The sequence below is a fragment of the Micropterus dolomieu genome, linkage group LG17 (assembly GCF_021292245.1).
Source record: "Micropterus dolomieu isolate WLL.071019.BEF.003 ecotype Adirondacks linkage group LG17, ASM2129224v1, whole genome shotgun sequence".
Lineage (NCBI taxonomy): Eukaryota > Metazoa > Chordata > Actinopteri > Centrarchiformes > Centrarchidae > Micropterus > Micropterus dolomieu.
The window spans coordinates 3,603,052-3,622,850 of record NC_060166.1 but is presented as its reverse complement, the minus strand read 5'-3'; the positions used below and the strand labels follow the sequence as shown (position 1 = coordinate 3,622,850).

Here is a 19,799-nt window from a genome sequence, read left to right as displayed (position 1 = left end):
CTTTTAGGATCTGATATCAACCCCCTGTGCAGCAATAACTGCAACTAAACAACTAAACGTTTCCGCTAATTGTTGAACAGTCCTGCTCATTGACTTGGATGAATCTTTGCCCATTCCTCTGTACATTACAGCTTCAACTCTTGGATGTTGGTTGGTTTCCTCACATGAGCTGCTCGCTTCCTCATCCTTCCACAACATTTCTATCATTTTAATGTCAAAACTTTGACTTGGCCTTCCAAAACACTTGGTAGAACAACTTGTGTGCTTGGGGTTGTTGTCTTGCTGCATGACCCACGTTCAGTACGTTTCATGCCCATACAATTTCTCATATACTCACCTCTTAAAACAGTAGTCACACAGTATATAGCACACTGGTAAATCATTCTTTTGCCCAGAGGGCCTACATTGTTGTCAGAGCTGCTAGAAGCTGACAGCAGTGTTAGAACCAGGTTAGAACAGAAGGGCATGCAGGTTTAACTCTGGGCTGAGGGTGGATGATGAAGATGATAACTAGGCTGCAAATAATAATAAATAAATAAAATGAACAATAATAAATGCATTTATATCAATAATCTGGATTTAAAACAGTTACCAAAGACACAAACCAGGCATTCATTTAAATTGTGCCATTTGCTGGTAGAAAAGGGAAACCGCTTGGTCCATTACAGTGGAAACCACATTAAATATGAATTTAATATTACAAATATAGCGCTGACAGTAACAACTCTACACACACTTAAGACTGCCAACATTTGAAATCCTGAGTAAGAGAAGGGGTTTTGCATCTTTGTAGCCATAGATGATCATTTAGCACAATTATGTCTGAAGCTTCTATCACCCCTGATATGATTTTGAAAAATAGCCTTGATGTCAGATGCAAGCCAATAAGACTAAATAACCATATCATATTTTATTAATTACTATTGCCCAGGTTTTATCAAATTTGCAAATAAAACAGCTGCTATACAAAACAGCAAACAGCTTTTGTTAGTTTTAATGAAACATATGTACACTCCTGCGACCATTTTTCCCATATTACTGTAGCAAGCGCATTAAACTATCTCCAGTCTGTGAGTGTGCGTATTATCATGATGGAGAACCCAAATGCCAGTACATCACAGTTCAAGTCATTTGATGTAGCCTCAGCGTCAGACACAGAATGTTACATCTCAGACGGTCTGACCAGGCCTAGCGCTAGGATGAAGTGACTGAGGGGGCAGTTAAAAATGGCGAGTGGGCAAATCTTTATACATATCCAACTCCAATTTTGCTAGTTTGACGGCAGCGCATGGTTAAAAAGGTCCGCACTTAGTCTGTGAATTAGTCATGGGTGTGTAGGGCATAACATGCAATACACCAATCAGTGTCATTTCCCTTTTAAAGCCAGGTGCGCTTGTACCTTGGCGCATTGCTATTATAATAGCGTGAATGGCGCATTATGAAAAACACCAATTGACTGACTGAACTGCAGACTCACAGCAGAGAGTGGAGATGGAGAGAAGTGTGGACGTGATATAAAAACCATCTCTGATCATGAAGCCTGTGTTGCAATTTATCAGTGAAGTGTCGGAACTCCAGTCTGTTAACAGACAGATGCTGGATTCTCACTGCACTGCATTAACATAAACTATGATAACCGGTCGTGGGTCACATCTCTCCTCTACACTGGTTTCTTTATTTTGTGTTGTTGATGTATGAATATTTTCTTTAACGATTTACTTTCATGCTTAGAGAGGCTGCTGTCGGTCATTTTAAACATCATGTGCTAAATAAAGTTGCATCAAATATTGTGGGGTATTTGAGCAGCAAAAAAGAAAAAAGCTTAAGTTATAAACTTGATATGACAGGACAGAGGAAACTCTCCAGAGGAAACAGAATTCAACATAGCTTCTGAAATTATTTAGACACTCTGATGGAGGACGGCTCCAATATTTACTCCAAACAGTTTCAATGTATGAACCTGGACTGTGTGTGAGACCTTTTGGATGTGTAAAAGAACACAGAACATCAATTAACATTAGATCCTGACCAATCCTGTCAGAGCGTGTCAGGAGATTTTAATAATCAATGAAGTTACGCTGCTGTGCCTCGTACATAAATGCGCACAGTGTCACAGTAATGCTGCCCTAAAATAACAAAAATAATGAAATACTGTGCCATTGATTTTAGACCTGTTTTTTGGGGGGGGGGGGTCAATGGTGCAATCACTTTCTGCTGCCTCAACAGCAATGCGCCAACAATGTGCCTGACCACATCTCATTTTAAGACCAACACTCCCATGGGCGCAAGTGCATTTGTTATAACTTGGTCGCTTGGCGCACAAATGTCAACTGCACCAGTTGGAAACTAGACACTTGCGCTGCGCTTTGCACAAGATAGGGACAATTATCTTTTTGGTCTTTTTGACAACTGTAGGTTATCAGCCTGCAATACCAATTTGTTTTCATCCTGTGTGTGGAAAATGTCGGTGCTGCATCATTGGTTTTGATGATCACGCCTCCCTAAAAGTTTTCACTCTCTTCAGCCTAGCCTTGCTATTGGCAATAGAAATTGAGTAGACATAAAACTAAGCCTAACTAGACCATGTCAGGTGTGATGAATCTTTAAGCACTGCAGAATTAACTCAGTGGAGCAGTTTTCTCAAGTGGCTCCAGGTGATCACAGCTGAGGGAGTGCAGTGCAACACCTGCTGGTCATTTTGGCATGCTTGCCTTAATCTGTGAGGCGAGACTAAATGACAGACACACCTTGTTTAATACGCTACGGTTTAACAGCACCACAAACTACATGCTCCAAACTGTTCATACAGTTGAATCGCCACCTCTCATAAACTGTTAATCTCTTATCATGAAGGAGGATTTATTGCATTATGTAATTAGTTTTTGCTAATAAACTGTCAACTAAGAGTAAAATTTTGTGTAGACATTGCATCGTCTTATGGCAAAGAGGGAGAACCACAGCAGTAATAGAGATTCTTTGGTAGAACCTTAATTTTAAAGAGTAGCCTGAAGCACAAACATAACTGATAGAACACACTATCCAATCAGAAGCAAGGGGTTGATGAAGTCCCACCCACCAATGAAAGGAAATATTGAGTAATAAATTGGTTTGTCTGTAAGAAAGGAAAATGAGACATTTTTGATTAAAAAAAAAAACAAAAACGAAAAATCAAGCTGAATATTGTTTTTTAGTTTTGTCACACAATTCAAAAAATGAAAAAATGGCCTGTTTCTGGTTTCTGCCTTTGTTAATTATACCAAAAAAACAAACGGTTAAAATGTCACAATTATTAATATTCAAAATGATTAATTATTATTAAGAAATACCACTCTGGTATCAGGGGCTAATAACCAAATATGAGCCAAGTATGATCAGTCTAAAAAGGGGTCCACCTATAGATGGCAAACAGAGAAGGGTGAGTCCGTACACTGGCCGTTGCAAACAACTCTAACTACAACATTATACACAAATAATCACAGACAACGACTTCTTAAAATTATAATAGGATTTATTCAACTCCAGCATAGATCAATGACCAACAACTAGCAAGTAAATCACTATTAACTATTCTAAGTAAAATGAAATAAAGCCAATAAACAAATCATACAAACACATACAACAATCCAGCAAGTGTGTGTGTGTGTGTGTGTGTGTGTGTGTGTGTGTGTGTGTGTGTGTGTGTGTGTGTGTGTGTGTGAGAGAGAGAGAGAGAGAGACAAAGGAGAGGGAGAGACTAAGAGAGGGGTGGATCTGACCACGTGAGTGCTCGCAGATTCAGGTTCAAGATGGCGGAAAATCATTTTCCCCTGAACTTAAAAAATTGGAAACCTCTGATGCTAGCCTGCTGTGCACTGGAGTGTACAGGGCGAGGGAGAGGAGGCCCGGTGCACTGCGGACGGACAGTGAACCCTGACGCTCCTTATTTACACATGATCCATGATGATACAGAAAAATAGTGAATGGCAAAAATAGCATATTGTTAATATTTTAGGGGCCCCCCAAAAATATCACAAATCATGTTTTCAGAGGAGCTTATGTCTTAATTATCCTTTTTTAAGAGCTTTAATAAAAGGACTCATAATATTAAAAGAGGAAACTAATAAAATAAAGATTTGAAGTGGTTACCTTCTTAATAGACTTTTCTCAGAGTCAGTTACAGTGACCAATCTGGGGGTGGAGGCAGACCACAGCTGTTGCAAACAACAGCACACACACTTTCACAGCAGCCAGTTAGTTTGAAAACAAGTAGTGATACAACACTGGTCACAGATAGAACAAAACGCAGCTGCTTTGTTTTTCTGTTTTGGGTTAAAAAACAAAACAAAAACACATGTCTGGTTTTTTTATTACCATTTTTCCATTTTTCAATGATTAGTTTTAAAATTGGAAAAAAGACAAAAGACTACTTGTTTTTGTGGTTTTTCTGATTTGGTTTTTAAATGGAATAATCAAAGAATGGACCATACACGGATTGTTCTCTACACTTGCTGATGGTCATAGAGGTCAAACAAAACACAGTTGCAAATATAAATGTATGGTACATCTATCAGTTAGGGTAACAAGATTTTCTGTAATATCTAAAGTGACCAAATTACATACAAACTAAAGCATTGCAGGGACTATTATCTGTATATCTGTTATCTTCTGTAGTCTGTGCCCATCATTTCGCACTCACGCTGGTTGTTAAAGAAGGGGGAGGTGCAGCTAATGGCTGGACCTAAGAGCACTAGGACGATGCGGAGTCGTAAGCTCTACCAACCAGTCTACTTGTTCCTTTTTAACAATCTGCTGCTGGTCACCAAGCGCAGCTCTAGGTAAGCATTTGGTAAGGTATTCTCACTGTGAAATCCTTGTTTTTTAACAAATGACTTGTTTTGTCAGTCTCTTTACACTCAGTTGCAAGTTTTTTAGAGACAACTAGCTAAATTTAACGCTGTCTAATACAACAGTCTTGCAATTCATCCTAACTTCATGAAGGTTATAATTAGGGGTTCAAGCCTGAGCCAATCACAGTACCAGCGTTCTTGGACTTGATTGCTGCACGGTATATTCCAATGCCCCACAGGGACTCTATGCAAAATGTGGTGCAAATTGGCTACTAGGTGGCATTAAAAATGAAGTGATCTCATATCTCCACATTGGTATGTCTGATTTACCCACAACTCAGGCCAGTAGCTTCTCGTGACACCCTGAGGCTGTGCAAAAACACTGGCGCCAACTGGCCACTAGGTGGCGCTCTTGATATACGCTAAAATTATTTTTTTATATGTATAGAATGGTGCACAGCAGACACCAAAATTTATAAATGTCTGCCAGCAGGTGGCATTATAATCAAAGTATCTGCGTTTTGGCCCATAACTCCCACATGTCGCATATTCAAATACCTTGAAACCTGCTTTTTCCAACTCCTTGCGGTGAGTTCGATCTGCACAAATCTTTGCACAGAGACTCAATGATTAAAAGTTATTAAAATCATTTTGATAGTCCAAAAAATGTGCTTATTTATATAGGAACAACTTCCTGCAAGTTCTGGTCAAAACACGAAGTGACATCTCCATATAGCCTCATGCGATTTACAATAAACTTGTGCCAGTACTTTTACCATATGAGGGGTGGAAATAATAACAATTAACTGATAAAAAAGGAGGTGATGAAAATGGATGTGAATTGAAAAATAAAAGGGTTAAAAAAGATGTGATAATGTGAAAATAGTGATAAATTTTGAAGTGATTTGATTAATTAAGTCGATTTGATTAAAACAGTAATGATAGAATTAAAACATAACCATTTTTATTCATTAATCATCATTCAACACCTCTCTTTTATAATCTTAATATAAGTAGGATTTATTGCAGGACTGATGTATTTGACTACACTTGTTTTAGCTAAGTGTACCTAATAAACTGTTGTTTGTGTTTATGCACATCAGTTAATTTTTGCACTGAAAGCATGCAATATTAATTCAGTTTACTTGTTATCAGTGGGGACAAGTTCCAGGTTCTTGATTCATGCACACGGGCTATGTTGAGGACTGAAGATCTTGAAGACCAGGGCCAACTACTGGCCAATGTCTTTAATCTTAAACTACTTGAAAACCAAGAGGAGCGTCCAGTCAGCTACATGCTCAAGACCTCCAGTATGTGAGTATCTGAAGCAGAATCAGCTTAGGATGAGTGGTTGCTAATAAGAGGTGGGTAAGGGCGGGGCTTGCCCTGAGAGTGTTAAAGCCCTAGGTGAACATTAAACACTTAATTTCCTGCATTTTAGTAAAAACTTCTGCATCAATTTATAGAGGAAATATATATAATAGGGAAACACAAAATTCATACTGCAGGTGAAAATTCAAAATATAAAAACATGATAGAATAGCTCTCAGGCATTCTGCAGCTTTTGCTTTTAAATATGTTTCTCATGTAGATCTATTTTTCTCATTTAATAAAATCCCTGCTGAGGACACATGATTTAGTCTTCCCTCCTCTTTTGTGTCTTCTGTTTGGGGAAGCAACCTCTTTAAATGTGCTTGTGGTACCTTTTCACCTCAGTGATAAATTAATTAACTTTAATTCAGTTATAAACTCCTGGGGCCTCATGTAGAAACGCTTCCTATGCACAAAAAGGTAACGTAAGCTGGTTTTAACTCACGCATCTGATGTATAACTGACATAATAAAGTGTCAGCTGTTTAACTGCCGGCATAAAGCCAGGATAATGTCAGCCAGTTACATGTAAACAAAGCTACCGAGTCCTTTTCAGACTTTAACTTGGCTAACTGATGGAATTATCATCATCCAAAAAATCCAAGATAACATTTAAAAGAATTAAAGATTTGCAGAACAGAGCATCAATAGTTTTTTTATAATATCTTCTGTGCGTATATCACCATTTAGTCTCCAGTTTAGTTTTTGATTGTAAAATCGCTGCAGTGAAGCCGAACAAATAGATCTGCCTTCTCACCTACCTGCACATCTTCACCACCTGCACTGCACCTGACTGTGTGAATTAGCAATGTCTGGAAATAAAGCCAGTGACAGCTCTCGCACAATCGCTACATTCCAACCTCACCATAAGTCCTCATCATAAATGCAGGCCAGACATAATAAAACCAACATGTAAATGCTCTGTATGCGCCTTTCTAGTGCTGTTACACTACATCACATTAACTCATTCAACACTGAGCCTAGGTCTTAAACAGAACTACCATTCACACACATTTATACACCGATAGAACAGCCATCGGGAGCAACCCACTCTACCTCCTGAGCCACAGTACCTGTCAAATCTCCATCTTCACATTATATTTCAGGGTGGAAGATACCACTGACTGAAGCGATCATTTTGGTAAGGTGTGAAGTACTCACTATGAGTGCTGTAAACATATAAATACTGCGTGACACTCGTGCGTAATGCAGCATTACACTGCACTACACTGCAGAGGACCTCGCAAATAGAAGAATTAGAGAGTGTCAATGAGGGACCATGATTTCCTGCCTCAGGATGGTTACTAGCAAATACGTAAATTTAAATTGACGAGAGCTGAATCTGTGTGCTGAACTGGTCCAGCATTAGACAGATCAACCCGATGGAAGAGCGCCATCTCGGTTAATACTGTACATGTAGACTGTAACCACTGTGGGGTTTCTGGCAGCCGGCTCTTAGTAGCAGGAATGAGCAAACAGGTGTGTCTTTGATGTGATCAAAAATATATAATGTTTGCTATTTCATCCAAGCCCCTTTTGTGAATAATATAATTCTGTAGTCGCAGAATTATCTTTTGTTTCTGAACAAGCCGCATCAAACAATGTGTGTTTTTTTAACTTCAACCTCACAAACACCTCGATTTCTGTATCAGAGAAACTCGTCTTTTTTTGACATCCACTTTTATGCCAGACAGTGTTTTCTTTATTTCTTTGTACAGTCTCTGAGCCGGCTGCATTGACTGCCTTTGTGAAAATCTGCCACTCTGTTCAAACTATCAAACTATCAAAATATTTCTTTTTGGCTCCACTTCAGTGATCATCATCTCAATCTCACACTCGGTGTATTTTCTCTTTTAGATTAGCTGTTGTTATGCGGAACTTAGGAGGTGACGTTGGCGTATTTATGGTCATTTGCCTAGTAATTTATGGGAGGAACCACGGTTGAGTATTTGGCTCTTGCATGTGTGCTCAATTTCACGTTGATTGAGATGTATAAAGGAAAGGTGTGCAGGACCTGTCGTATGCCTGGTTTTATACATGTGGATATTCCAGCGTGTACATACTTTTCAAATTCTGTGTGTGCATTAGCCTGCGTTATTTCCTGGCTGATACAGTCAGAACGTCTTACAGACACAGAACTGGATGAGAAATTAAATTAAACTCACAGCCCGAAGTGCACTTGCTTACTATCACGGCATACGCTGGTGTTACAACTGATCTCACAGTAATTTGTGATAATAATAATAATAAACTTTATTTTATAGAGCACCTTTAAAAGCAGCTTCTCAAAGCGCTGAACATAAAATCAGTCCACAGAAAAATACAGCAAATAAAAATAAATAAGAACAAAAATCAACAACATTGATAATAAAAATAACTATAAAACAATCATAAATAGACATCAGCAGTCAAATGCAAGTTTAAAAAAGTGTGTCTTGAGAAGAGCTTTGAAAATGCCAAGAGTCTGGGCTTCCCTGAGTTCAGGAGGAAGACAGTTCCAAAGTGAAGGAGCATAAACAGAGAAAGCCCTGCCAACCCATAGATTTGAGTTGCATTAGTGGGACAGTTAAGAGGTTACACTGTGAGGAGCGCAGTCTGCGATTTGGGGTATAAGGGATTAATAAGCCAGATAAGTATTGTGGAGCCAAGCCATGTAATGCCTTGTATGTCAACATCATGATCTTGAAATCGACATGGAACCTGACCGGGAGCCAGTGTAAGGACTTCAAAACAAGAGTAATATGGTCACATTTCCTGGTTCCCATCAGGATTCGGGCGGCAGAGTTCTGAACATATTGCAATTTGTTAATTGTGGTTTTAGAAACTCTGGCTAAAACGACCAACTCTGGAGGATTCTTTAGAGAAAATGTGTTAGTAGAATCACTTCATTGTTTATTTTGTTTCTTTAATGGGTCTGTTCAAAAAGAAAAATACAGAACGATGAACAAACCAAATAACAACTCAGGTTATAAATAAATGTATTTACCTTTAACTGTTTACTAATCAATGGCATCCTGTGGACAGGAGTGATAAGCTTCGATGGATGTGTGCTCTCACTCCTAACCGGCGCACACGCTTTACGTCTACTAATGCCCATCAAGCAGGTGAGAGAAAATATCACAACAACAAAACTAAGTACAATTGTCAAAATACAGATGTGGAGATATGAACTCATATCTGTGATATGTATCAGACTCTCCACAGGTGCAGTGTATTCAGTCATACTCATCTCAAGAGCCTGATGAACTCTCCATTGAGATGGCTGATGTTTTGAACCTCCTAGAGAGAACAGACAATGGTGTGTAGAGGCATAAATCTGTTTTAAATCCCTTTTGAGGCACTATCAATTAAATAAACAATTAAACATTTCTAGTCTTTGTTTTCTGAAATGTTCTCTTTCATCTTCATGTTACCTCTGGTTTTTCTGTGTCTGTTTTATTCCAGGCTGGATGATGGGTGAAAGGCTCCATGACGGGGAAAGGGGCTGGTTCCCTTGTCGAGTAGTAGAAGAGATCCAGAGCAAGGAGGTCCGAGCTCAGAACCTAAGGGAGGCCTTCAAGATCCAGCAGGCCCAGGAAAGTGGAGGAGGCCTGCAAACTAGTGCCAAGATTGGTTTAAGGGTGGGGAGACGTACCCCAAAGGTTTCTAATTTGTGGGGGGGGGGGGGGGGGGGGGGGGGGCAGTGAAGTAAAGCAGTGAATCTGTAACAGTGATGAATGTCACCATTCAGGGCCATATGCACTTAGAGAAAAATAGTCAAGATACATGGTGGTCTCTGTTTGGTTAGGAGCTATGTGTGGGGATGGCAAGAACCCTAAACGTTCTTGTAAAGGTACTGTAAATATCCCTCAGCTGCAGGAGCAAGTTTTATAACTGTTGTTTTATTGTAAAATACTTTTCAACACATGTGTACCACACAATCCCAACACAAACAGTGAAGTGTCCTAATAAAATAAATACATAAAAATAGTATTGTATGAAAATCACTAATGATTGTTTAAAAAGTTTGTGTATATGAATATTCAAATGAGTGAATCAGCCAAAGTGATACTCCACCAGAAATGTATCTTATCAGTGTGAAACACTGACTATAGCCAGACTTGATAGGTGGCTATAAAGGTTGCTCTATTATGTAGAACAGTATCAGTAGTCCGCTTGGCTACAAAAGTGTCAGTCCATCCAAAAAAAATCAGTGGCATCTGCTACTAAGGATGGGTCCCAGTGCATAGATTTTTAATGGGCCCTTTTTACCTTGAGAATACTTAAATTTAAGGAAAGACAGCAGTCGATCAGGTCACACACTAAAACGTATAGCCTACTCATCTAATATACATCCAGTGAGCCCTGTGCTGTGCAGAATCATTAAAAATTGTCTTGAATACTGAAAACAAATGCCCCCCACTGTCCAAACCTTTTCATCAATACAACACCAAGCGCCATTGTTGTGCTAGAGCTGGAGGTTGTTCAATCTGTCTCATGGAAAGTGCTTTTATGGTTATGAAGGAAAGGTAAATATATTAGTTTTCCCTCTGATGTCTTACGGCAGCTCTGCTTCAGCTCCCAATGAGGTCACTGTGAGGTCTATCTGTCCATCAGGAAACTCCTTTACTTGTTGCTAACGCTACAGTAAGCTGTAGCTACAGCTAATATTGTCTCCATAAAATCTGATCAATCAAAATCATTGACTAAAGTTAGAAAGGAGTGGTTTAGTACAGTAATCAGTGAGGCCCAGCCACCACAAACACTTTTTTCTTTTTCTCATGAACAAAAACTGACTGTAGCTATACACCAACAGCCATCTACTAAGCCCTTCAGTGTTTAATACTCAAAAGATAGATTTTGTGTGGCATATCATTTTAAAATTGTCAATTTAACAGGAGCACACACACACACACACACACACACAAACACAAGGGATAAATCCTGTAATAGCAATTCAATACCAAATATCTGCAATATGTCATAAATGTATAAAATGTATAACACTATGAACCTAACTTTGGATCAGCATGATTGTAAAGCCTGTGTGTCTTGGCATTACTGTACACCATATTTAAACATTCAGTGTTTACATAATTACTAATATAATTATTTCATTTTGTAAGATGTAAATTATTATTCATAAAAAAGATTAATCAGAGATGTGCCTGACTTAATTATTTTAATTGTTTGTTTATTTTCTCTCCAATGTGGAATACACAAATTCCCATGCATAGCTGTTCTTTTTCCTTTAAACTCCACTGCAACTTCACACTTGCCAGGAAGGAGCCCCTCTCCCAAATGTTTGCATTGATAGAACTACACTAAAACATGAGGTTTCAGGACTGAACTGCAGTTCTGCATTCTGTTGGCACACAATTCTCATTTAATTGTAGTTAAAGGGTAACTACACCCTCAAATTATGAGAGTGCCATTAGCCATTAACCCACTCCAAGCATATTTTTAAAATGCAACAGAGTGAGGGAATGACTGTAGGAGGCGTGGCTACATCGTGTGTGAGACAAGGAGGGTCAGTGGAGCTAACCAGTGAGGTTTCTCCGCTCGGTTTCTCCGCTGGATATACAGGGTGTCTGGTGGATCTTTGACAGAGTTACTGTGTCAAAAATGTGTGTCCAAAGGCCTGGCAATGTAAAAAGAGGAAACAGCGACAGACCCAGAGCGACAGGAGGAACATAAATCTATTATGAACTGGACACTTTGGGCCTTATTTTATTGGTGCAACAACTGCCGCAAATTTCATAGGGCCTGTGCAAAAGGTATGGGTGAATCATACAGTGGCTTCAGAAAATATTCAGACTTCTTCAGTTTTATCACATTTTATTGTGTTATAGATTTAATTTTAAATTAAGCGGCAAGCGGCGATGTTCGGGCTGCACATTCCTGCATGGGGTGTGTCGCAGCCACAGTGTCATTACTGGAGCTCAGTTGACATGCCTCAGAATTTTCATGCATTTTGTACTATGATACAGGTTTCCACAGGTCATGATAGGGTCCCAGCTGAGCTAAAGTATGCCAAACGTGACAACCAGGGACTTTCCAAATCAGTAGGGCTGTAACTAATGGTTATTTTCCTAATCGAATAAATGATTAACAGATTAGTCGACTAGTCACAATTATTTTTGTCACCCTGTAACCCTAATTAAACCATTTAACTAATTAAATTTCTTTCAAGTGAATTACTGAACTCCAACACACAGACTAACTAGCTACCATTAAGTGAACAAGGTTTTACTATTCAGAATGAATACGAGTATCAATGCCAGGGGGAAAATAGGGAAGACGACAAGACAGAGTAGGCTACTCCAGCCAGCAAGAATGCAAAGAACTATAGAAAGGCAGGAATGCTCCAAGATAACAGCCAAGCTTTATCAGCCAAAACAATAATCTCACAATCAGGTTTATTGCCAAGTAGGTTTTAATTTACAATATTTTTTCTTTGTTATATTGGTGCATAAAAAAAGAATTATAATTACTGTAACCACAACTGTACACTAACAATATCATGTCTATTTAGAATAATAAAGCAACAGTCCCCTTTCCTACTACTTCTGTTTATTTGTTATTAAGTGCTCCTACGTTTTATGGCTGGCTTCACACACTAACCCCGCAGACGCTTGTGGAACTTCTCAACCTCGAAAACTGCCAATATTCGAAACCTACATAGTTGATTTCTCCCCTCAAAACTTCTCAAAAGTGTATTTAGTGATGAAATAGCGTACAAAACTTGTAAAAAAATAAAATAAAAAAAATTAATGGTTATGTTGTTAGCCTCTTTCTCTGCTCACTTGAATGCTTCTTCGTTTCTTGTAGTCATGCAGTCATGGCAGACAATGACAGCGATACTGCCCCTAACTCTTTCTGCAGTGCATTGGACTAAATCCCTAGGAGGTGTTCATTAAAGTACGAAGTGTGTAAATCATCCAAAAATGACCATAAAATTCTAAATAGCTGACTTCCTGTTGGGTTTAGAGCATCGCTCCAGGAGGCTTTTTGGTACGTCTGGACATGATACATGTGCCACAGAAATTTCATACATGTAGGTGAAACGTACGGAGGGGGCTGCTTCTTTAAAGGTCACTTGCTTTTGCCAGGAGGTGGTGCTATGACTGTGGGTGAATGTCAGCATGTACATGTGTTCAGGGCGGGACTCTTAATAAACATTTAAAATTTGGTATAGGTCTGAGCATGTACAGTCAAGTAACAACAACTTCCTGTGTCATGGCGAAGCATGGAACTTTGCCCCACGTCATTAACTAAAAACTCACAAGTTTTACAACATGGTTTCATCAATGTGTTAAGAGTTTTCTGGGACAGTTCTGAAGTTGATATGTCCAACCTGCTAGGAGTAATACAGAACATCAAAGTCAAAGTCAAAAGGCTGCATGGCGAGAAACCAGTGTTATCCTGGAATTTGTGTCCCTCATATTCTGGAGCCATGTCAACACCCGGTGGTCTGTCTCCAGAATGAATCACCGTCCCAGCAGGTAACAGTGAAGAGAGTCCAACGCCCACTTAATGGCCAGGCATTCCTTCTCTACATTCTTTCTCTTGTTGAGTTTCCTGCTGATGTACAACACAGGCTGAAGATTACCTGGTTCTCCCAAAGCGGCCCCGACCCCAAGTTCAGATGCATCTGTCTGGAGAATGAATGGCTGTTGTAAATCAGGACTCTTCAAGGCAAGGCAAGGCAAGGCATCCATCCATCCATCGTCAACCGCTTATCCTGCGTACAGGGTCGCGGGGGGGGGGGGGGGGGGGGGGGGGGGGGGGGGGGCGGAGCCTAGGCAAGGCAATTTTTTTTATATAGCACCTTCCAAACACTACAGTCATTCAAGTGTTTTACAGACACAAAGATACAAAAACAGATACAGAGGTAGCCTACTTTATAATATGAAGCTAGATAATTAGTGTGCAATAGATAAGTAAAGATTAAAACAATACACATCTATCTGTCAAAGTGCATTACATATGCGAAAGAGAATAAAAAAAAATAAAAATTTAAATACTGTAACAAGAGTTAAAAATAAAACTAAAAATTTATATTAAAACACAATTAAATGATTAAAAGTGATTAAAAGATAGATAAATACAAATTTAAAAGGTTTAAAAGGCCTCAGAGAACAGGAATGTTTTAAGACCTGACTAAAAGATAGATAAAAGACTGTAAGGTGCTAGCTAGTCTAAGGTGCTTTGGGAGTTTGTTCCAGGCATGAGGAGCATAAAAATGTAAAGCTGCTTCTCCATGTTTTGTTCTTGAGAAGGGAACTACAAGCAGCCCAGCATCTGAAGACTTGAGCGGTCTAGCAGGTTCATGCCTTTGAAGGAGGTAATTTATGTAAACTGGTCCTAGCCCAGTGAGTGCCATATAAACAAGCAACAAAACCTTAAACTTGATTCTTTCACTTACTGGAAGCCAATGAAGTGATCTCAAAATTGGAGTGATGTGATCAAATTTTGTAGTCCTGGTTAAAACTCCAGCTGCGGCATTCTGAATGTGCCGAAGCTGTTTTATCAAACTTTTAGAGAGGCCTGTGAAAACACTGTAACAATAATGTAGTCTACTAAAGATAAATACGTGTATAAGTTTCTCAAGGTCCTCCTTGAACATTAGATTCTTGATTTGATATTTTTTTAAGGTGATAGGCTGATTTTGTAATGGTTTTGATGTGGCTGTTAAAATTTAATTCTGAATCGATAATTATACTGAGATTTTTTACTTTGTTGTGGTCATTAATGAAAGGGGTTCGAGTTGAGCAATAACTTTAAGTCTCTCCTCTTTGGCACAGAAGACAATGAGTTTATTTCTGCAGGAAATTACAGTGCATCCAGTTGTTAATTTCTTCAATGCATTTGGTTAGTGAATTGATTGGCCCGTATTCATCAGCTGATAGTGCTATGTAGATCTGAGTGTCATCTGCATAATTATTGTAGGAGGTGTTTTTTTGGAAAATTTGGACAATTGGTAACATGTACAAATTAAACAGGAGATGCATGAGGATCGACCCCTGGGAAACTCCACGTCATTTTTATTCTCTTAGTGACAGTGGATACAGTAGACTATCTTTAACATAGGACTTACTTGACATAGACCTACATATTTTTCCAGTTTATCTATGAGTATGTCATGGTCTACGGTATCGAACGCAGTGCTCAGGTCCAGTAAAACAAGAATTGTTGTTTTCCCACAATCATGGTTAAAACGGATTTCATTTAAAACCTTTATTAAACCAGTCTCTGTGCTATGATGGGAACGAAATCCAGACTGGAAGATATCTAAAATGTTATTACAGGTTAAAAAAAAAAAACTATTTAATTGTAAGAAAACAATCTTTTCAAATTATTTTGGATAGAAACTGTAGATTTGAAACGGGTCTATAAATACTGATTACCAAAGAGTCAATATTGTTCTTTTTTAGCAGAGGCTTAATAACTGCAGTTTTCATGGCCTTCAGAAAATCACCTGAAAGGAGGGATGTTAATAATTTGCAGTAAATCTGGGGCAATACAATTAAGGACACTTTTGAAAAAGTTTGTCGGAAGACTATCAAGGCAACATGTAGTGGGTTTTAGATGGACCATCACTTCTTCTAGTGTTTTATGGTTGACTGGATTAAACTTGACATGATTTGTAAGTTTGTTTTGTGTAAATGCACCGGTGTCACTGAGACTAGATTTGGAGTGGAGGAGCTGATTTCTTTTTATTATTTTTTCTGAGAAAAAGCAGGCAAAGTTATTGCATGACTGGGTGTAGAGCAATTCAGCGGCTACACTCACTTTGGGGTTTATCAAAAGTGGAGAATTATACATGTGCATTATTAATATTTTTGTTGATAAGTTCAGAAAAAAAAAATTACTCTGGCTTTTTTCAGTGCCAGCCTATAAGTGGATAGTTTCCCCTTGTAAGTGTCTAGATGGACCATTACTTTTTTGTTTTCCTCCACCTGCGTTCAGCTCTCCGGCATTCTGTTTTATGACATTTACGTAACTAAATGAGAGTTTCTCCATGGGGCTTTCCTCTTACCAGACATTGTCTTGATTTTTTCCCCCCCCGGTGCAATGGTGTCGATAACATTGGACACTTTTGAGTTAAACTCCCCTACAAGATCACTAGCAGAAACTGCAGTAAGAGCAGGTTTGGCAGAGAAGGCCTGAATAAATAACTGAGCTGTGTTCTCTTTGACATACCTTCTCGAAGTGACCTCTAATCTAGTGTGAATCATGGCATTGACAGACATTTAAAATACAGTAATGGTCAGAGTGCGCAACATCAGTGAATGACATGTTGGAAATATCAGGACCTTTGGATATAATTAAGTCCAGCGTATGGCCCTTACAATGCGTGGGTTCTGACATATGCTGAAAAAGACCACAATTGTCTAGAGTATGGAGTAGTTCCATAGCACTGCTGTCCTTGATGTTGTCTACATGGATGTTGAAGTCACCGACAATAACTAACGAGTCAAAAATCGATGCATATGATAGACAGGAGCTGCGTGAAATCATCCGAAAGTTTGCTGAGAATCCTGAGGGCCTATATACCGTGAGTAATAAGACACCTGAGAATGATTTTAATACCACTGCAAGATATTCAAAGGTGGCAAACTTTCCAAATGATATCTGCTTACATTGTAGAGTGTCATTATACAGGTACTTGTATAATGTATACATTCATTCCACACAGACTGATATTTCAAGTGTTCATTCCTTTTATTTTTGATGATTATAACTGACAACTAATGAAAACCCCAAAAATCACTATCTCAGAAAATAAGAATATTGTGAAAAGGTTCAATATTGAAGACACCTGGTGCCACACTAATCAGCTAATTAACTCAAAACACCTGCAAAGGCCTTTAAAATGGTCTCTCAGTCTAGTTCTGTAGGCTACACAATCATGGGAAAGACTGCTGACTTGACAGCCGTCCAAAAGACGACCATTGACACCTTGCACAAGGAGGGCAAGACACAAAAGGTCATTGCTAAAGCAGCTGGCTGTTCACAGAGCTCTGTGTCCAAGCACATTAATAGCGAGGCGAAGGGAAGGAAAAGATGTGGTAGAAAAAAAAGTGTAGAAGCAATAGGGATAACCGCACCCTGGAGAGGATTGTGAAACAAAACCCATTCAAAAATGTGGGGGAGATTCACAAAGAGTGGACTGGAGCTGGAGTCAGTGCTTCAAGAACCACCACGCACAGACGTATGCAAGACATGGGTTTCAGCTGTCGCATTCCTTGTGTCAAGCCACTTGAACAAGACACAGCGTCAGAAGCGTCTCGCCTGGGCTAAAGACAAAAAGGACTGGACTGCTGCTGAGTGGTCCAAAGTTATGTTCTCTGATGGAAGTAAATTTTGCATTTCCTTTGGCAAACAAGGTCCCAGAGTCTGGAGGAAGAGAGGAGAGGCACAGAATCCACGTTGCTTGAAGTCCAGTGTAAAGTTTCCACAGTCAGTGATGGTTTGGGGTGCCATGTCATCTGCTGGTGTTGGTCCACTGTGTTTTTTGAGGTCCAAGGTCAATGCAGCCATCTACCAGGAAGTTTTAGAGCACTTCATGCTTCCTGCTGCTGACCAACGTTATGGAGATGCAGATTTCATTTTCCAACAGGACTTGGCACCTGCACACAGTGCCAAAGCTACCAGTACCTGGTTTAAGGACCATGGTATCCCTGCTCTTAATTGGCCAGCAAACTCACCTGACCTTAACCTTATAGAAAATCTATGGGGTATTGTGAAGAGGAAGATGCGATACGCCAGACCCAACAATGCAGAAGAGCTGAAGGCCACTATCAGAGCAACCTGGGCTCTCATAACACCTGAGCAGTGCCACAGACTGATGGACTCCATGCCACGCCACATTGCTGCAGTAATTCAGGCAAAAGGAGCCCCAACTAAGTATTGAGTGCTGTACATGCTCATACTTTTCAGTTGGCCAACATTTCTAAAAATCCTTTTTTTGTATTCTAAGTAATATTCTAATTTTTGGAGATACTGAATTTGGGAATTTCATTAGTTGTCAGTTTTAATCATCACAATTAAATGAAATAAACATTTAAATTATATCAGTCTGTGTGTAATGAATGAATATAATATCCAAGTTTCACTTTTTGAATGGAATTACTGAAATAAATCAACTTTTTGATGATATTCTAATTATATGACCAGTACCTGTACAGGGCAGCCACTCCACCGCCTTTTTTGTTGGTTCTGACCGCACTCATAATGCAGAAACTGGGGGGACCTGACACAATAAGTACCATACCACTATTATTTGCATTGAGCCAAGTTTCAGTTAAAAACAATGTCTAATTGATGTTCTCTTCATTTAATTAAATCATTATTTAAAAATGACTTGCTTGCTAAGGACCTAATATTTAGTAGGGCCAAACTTAATTTGTTTAAAACAAGGGACGCTGATGGAGCAGTGTCTCCAGAAACAGTGATAGACAGTGATCGCAGGTGAGAAGTGTTTTGTAGCTGTTGGTCGTTTTTAGGTCTGTGATTTACAATGACAGGGAATTGAATGGAGTTTGTTTGGGCAGGTGAAGGGGTCAGAATGGTAGTTATGGATGGAGAGGGGGATATAGTAGGGTCTGGGCTTCAGTCTGCAGGACTGGAAAGATAGGAGGAAACGTTGGCAGCCAGAATTGTTATTCCCTTGCTGTTGAGGTGAAGATTGTCTTGTTTGTACAGGTGGTCTTTGTTCCAAAAGGAGTCCAATGTAACCACAAGCCAAGTTTGGAATAGCTACTGATCTGACCATGGAATCGCCAATAAGGATATATTTGAGAGATGGGAAGAAGAGACAATTGCATTAGCAGACTTTGCTGTTAGCTGTAGCCACATTAACGCTGGTTGTTGTGGCAGGAGGTGGGAGAGGGAGTCCAGGTAAAGCAGATGAAGCCAGCGATGAGTCCACACTGGGGCACTTACCAGAGGGAGAGGCATCCCGGGAATTTGAGGACGTGCTGTCGGGAGATGTGCACTTCCTGCGGGAGGACCATCCAGCACCCCCACGGCCATCCCAGACAACCGATACCCAGGAGGATGATCCAGGTCGATGTTGAGAATTGGGTATCGCAGAATACGAGGGTGGCAGCACATTCTCAGATCCCTAAAGTGGTTCAGAGAAGTTAAGGAGCATTTCTACAGACCTGTTCTACGACTGGTGTCTGTAGAAAAAGGTTGAGAGGCAATATGTCAAGGAGTTCCTTTCTCCTCCCACCTGACAGGTGAGTGAGATCCAGTTGCTTCTCCTCCTCTTCAGTAGGTAGATATTGTTCCACCAAATCCTCCTTTCCTCCACAGCTCGAACAAAGAGAATAAGGTGAAGATGACTCTGGAACTGACCGGGGGACCCATTTCTTCAGCATAGTAGTGTGAAATGTTTGAAGTGGTTGTTTCCCGCTCTGGCATGAAAGTCACCTCACCCATCTTCTGCTTCACCTCATAAGGGCCTTGCCATTTTGCCAGCAATTTGTTTTCTGATGTTTGCAAAAGTAACACCTGCTCAGCTCAAGTGAACCATGACTAGTCCCTGCATTTCTGAAGCACTCTACTAGTGTAGGGTCATTTTTCTGCTGACGAGCAAGATTACAGGGGAAGG

At 39.6% G+C, this 19,799-nt stretch overlaps 1 protein-coding gene across 1 annotated transcript in view; it reads left to right on the top strand.

Moving 5' to 3' along the window:
* Nucleotides 1-19,260, top strand: part of ngef (neuronal guanine nucleotide exchange factor) — a 64,554-nt gene extending 45,294 nt beyond the window's left edge. The window contains exons 13-19 of the mRNA XM_046074055.1: nucleotides 4,651-4,814; nucleotides 5,982-6,140; nucleotides 9,221-9,300; nucleotides 9,390-9,494; nucleotides 9,641-9,848; nucleotides 10,700-10,704; nucleotides 19,061-19,260. Coding sequence (XP_045930011.1) covers nucleotides 4,651-4,814; nucleotides 5,982-6,140; nucleotides 9,221-9,300; nucleotides 9,390-9,494; nucleotides 9,641-9,848; nucleotides 10,700-10,704; nucleotides 19,061-19,260 — 921 coding nt within the window. The remainder of the gene's footprint in view (nucleotides 1-4,650; nucleotides 4,815-5,981; nucleotides 6,141-9,220; nucleotides 9,301-9,389; nucleotides 9,495-9,640; nucleotides 9,849-10,699; nucleotides 10,705-19,060) is intronic.
* Nucleotides 19,261-19,799: the final 539 nt, after the last annotated feature.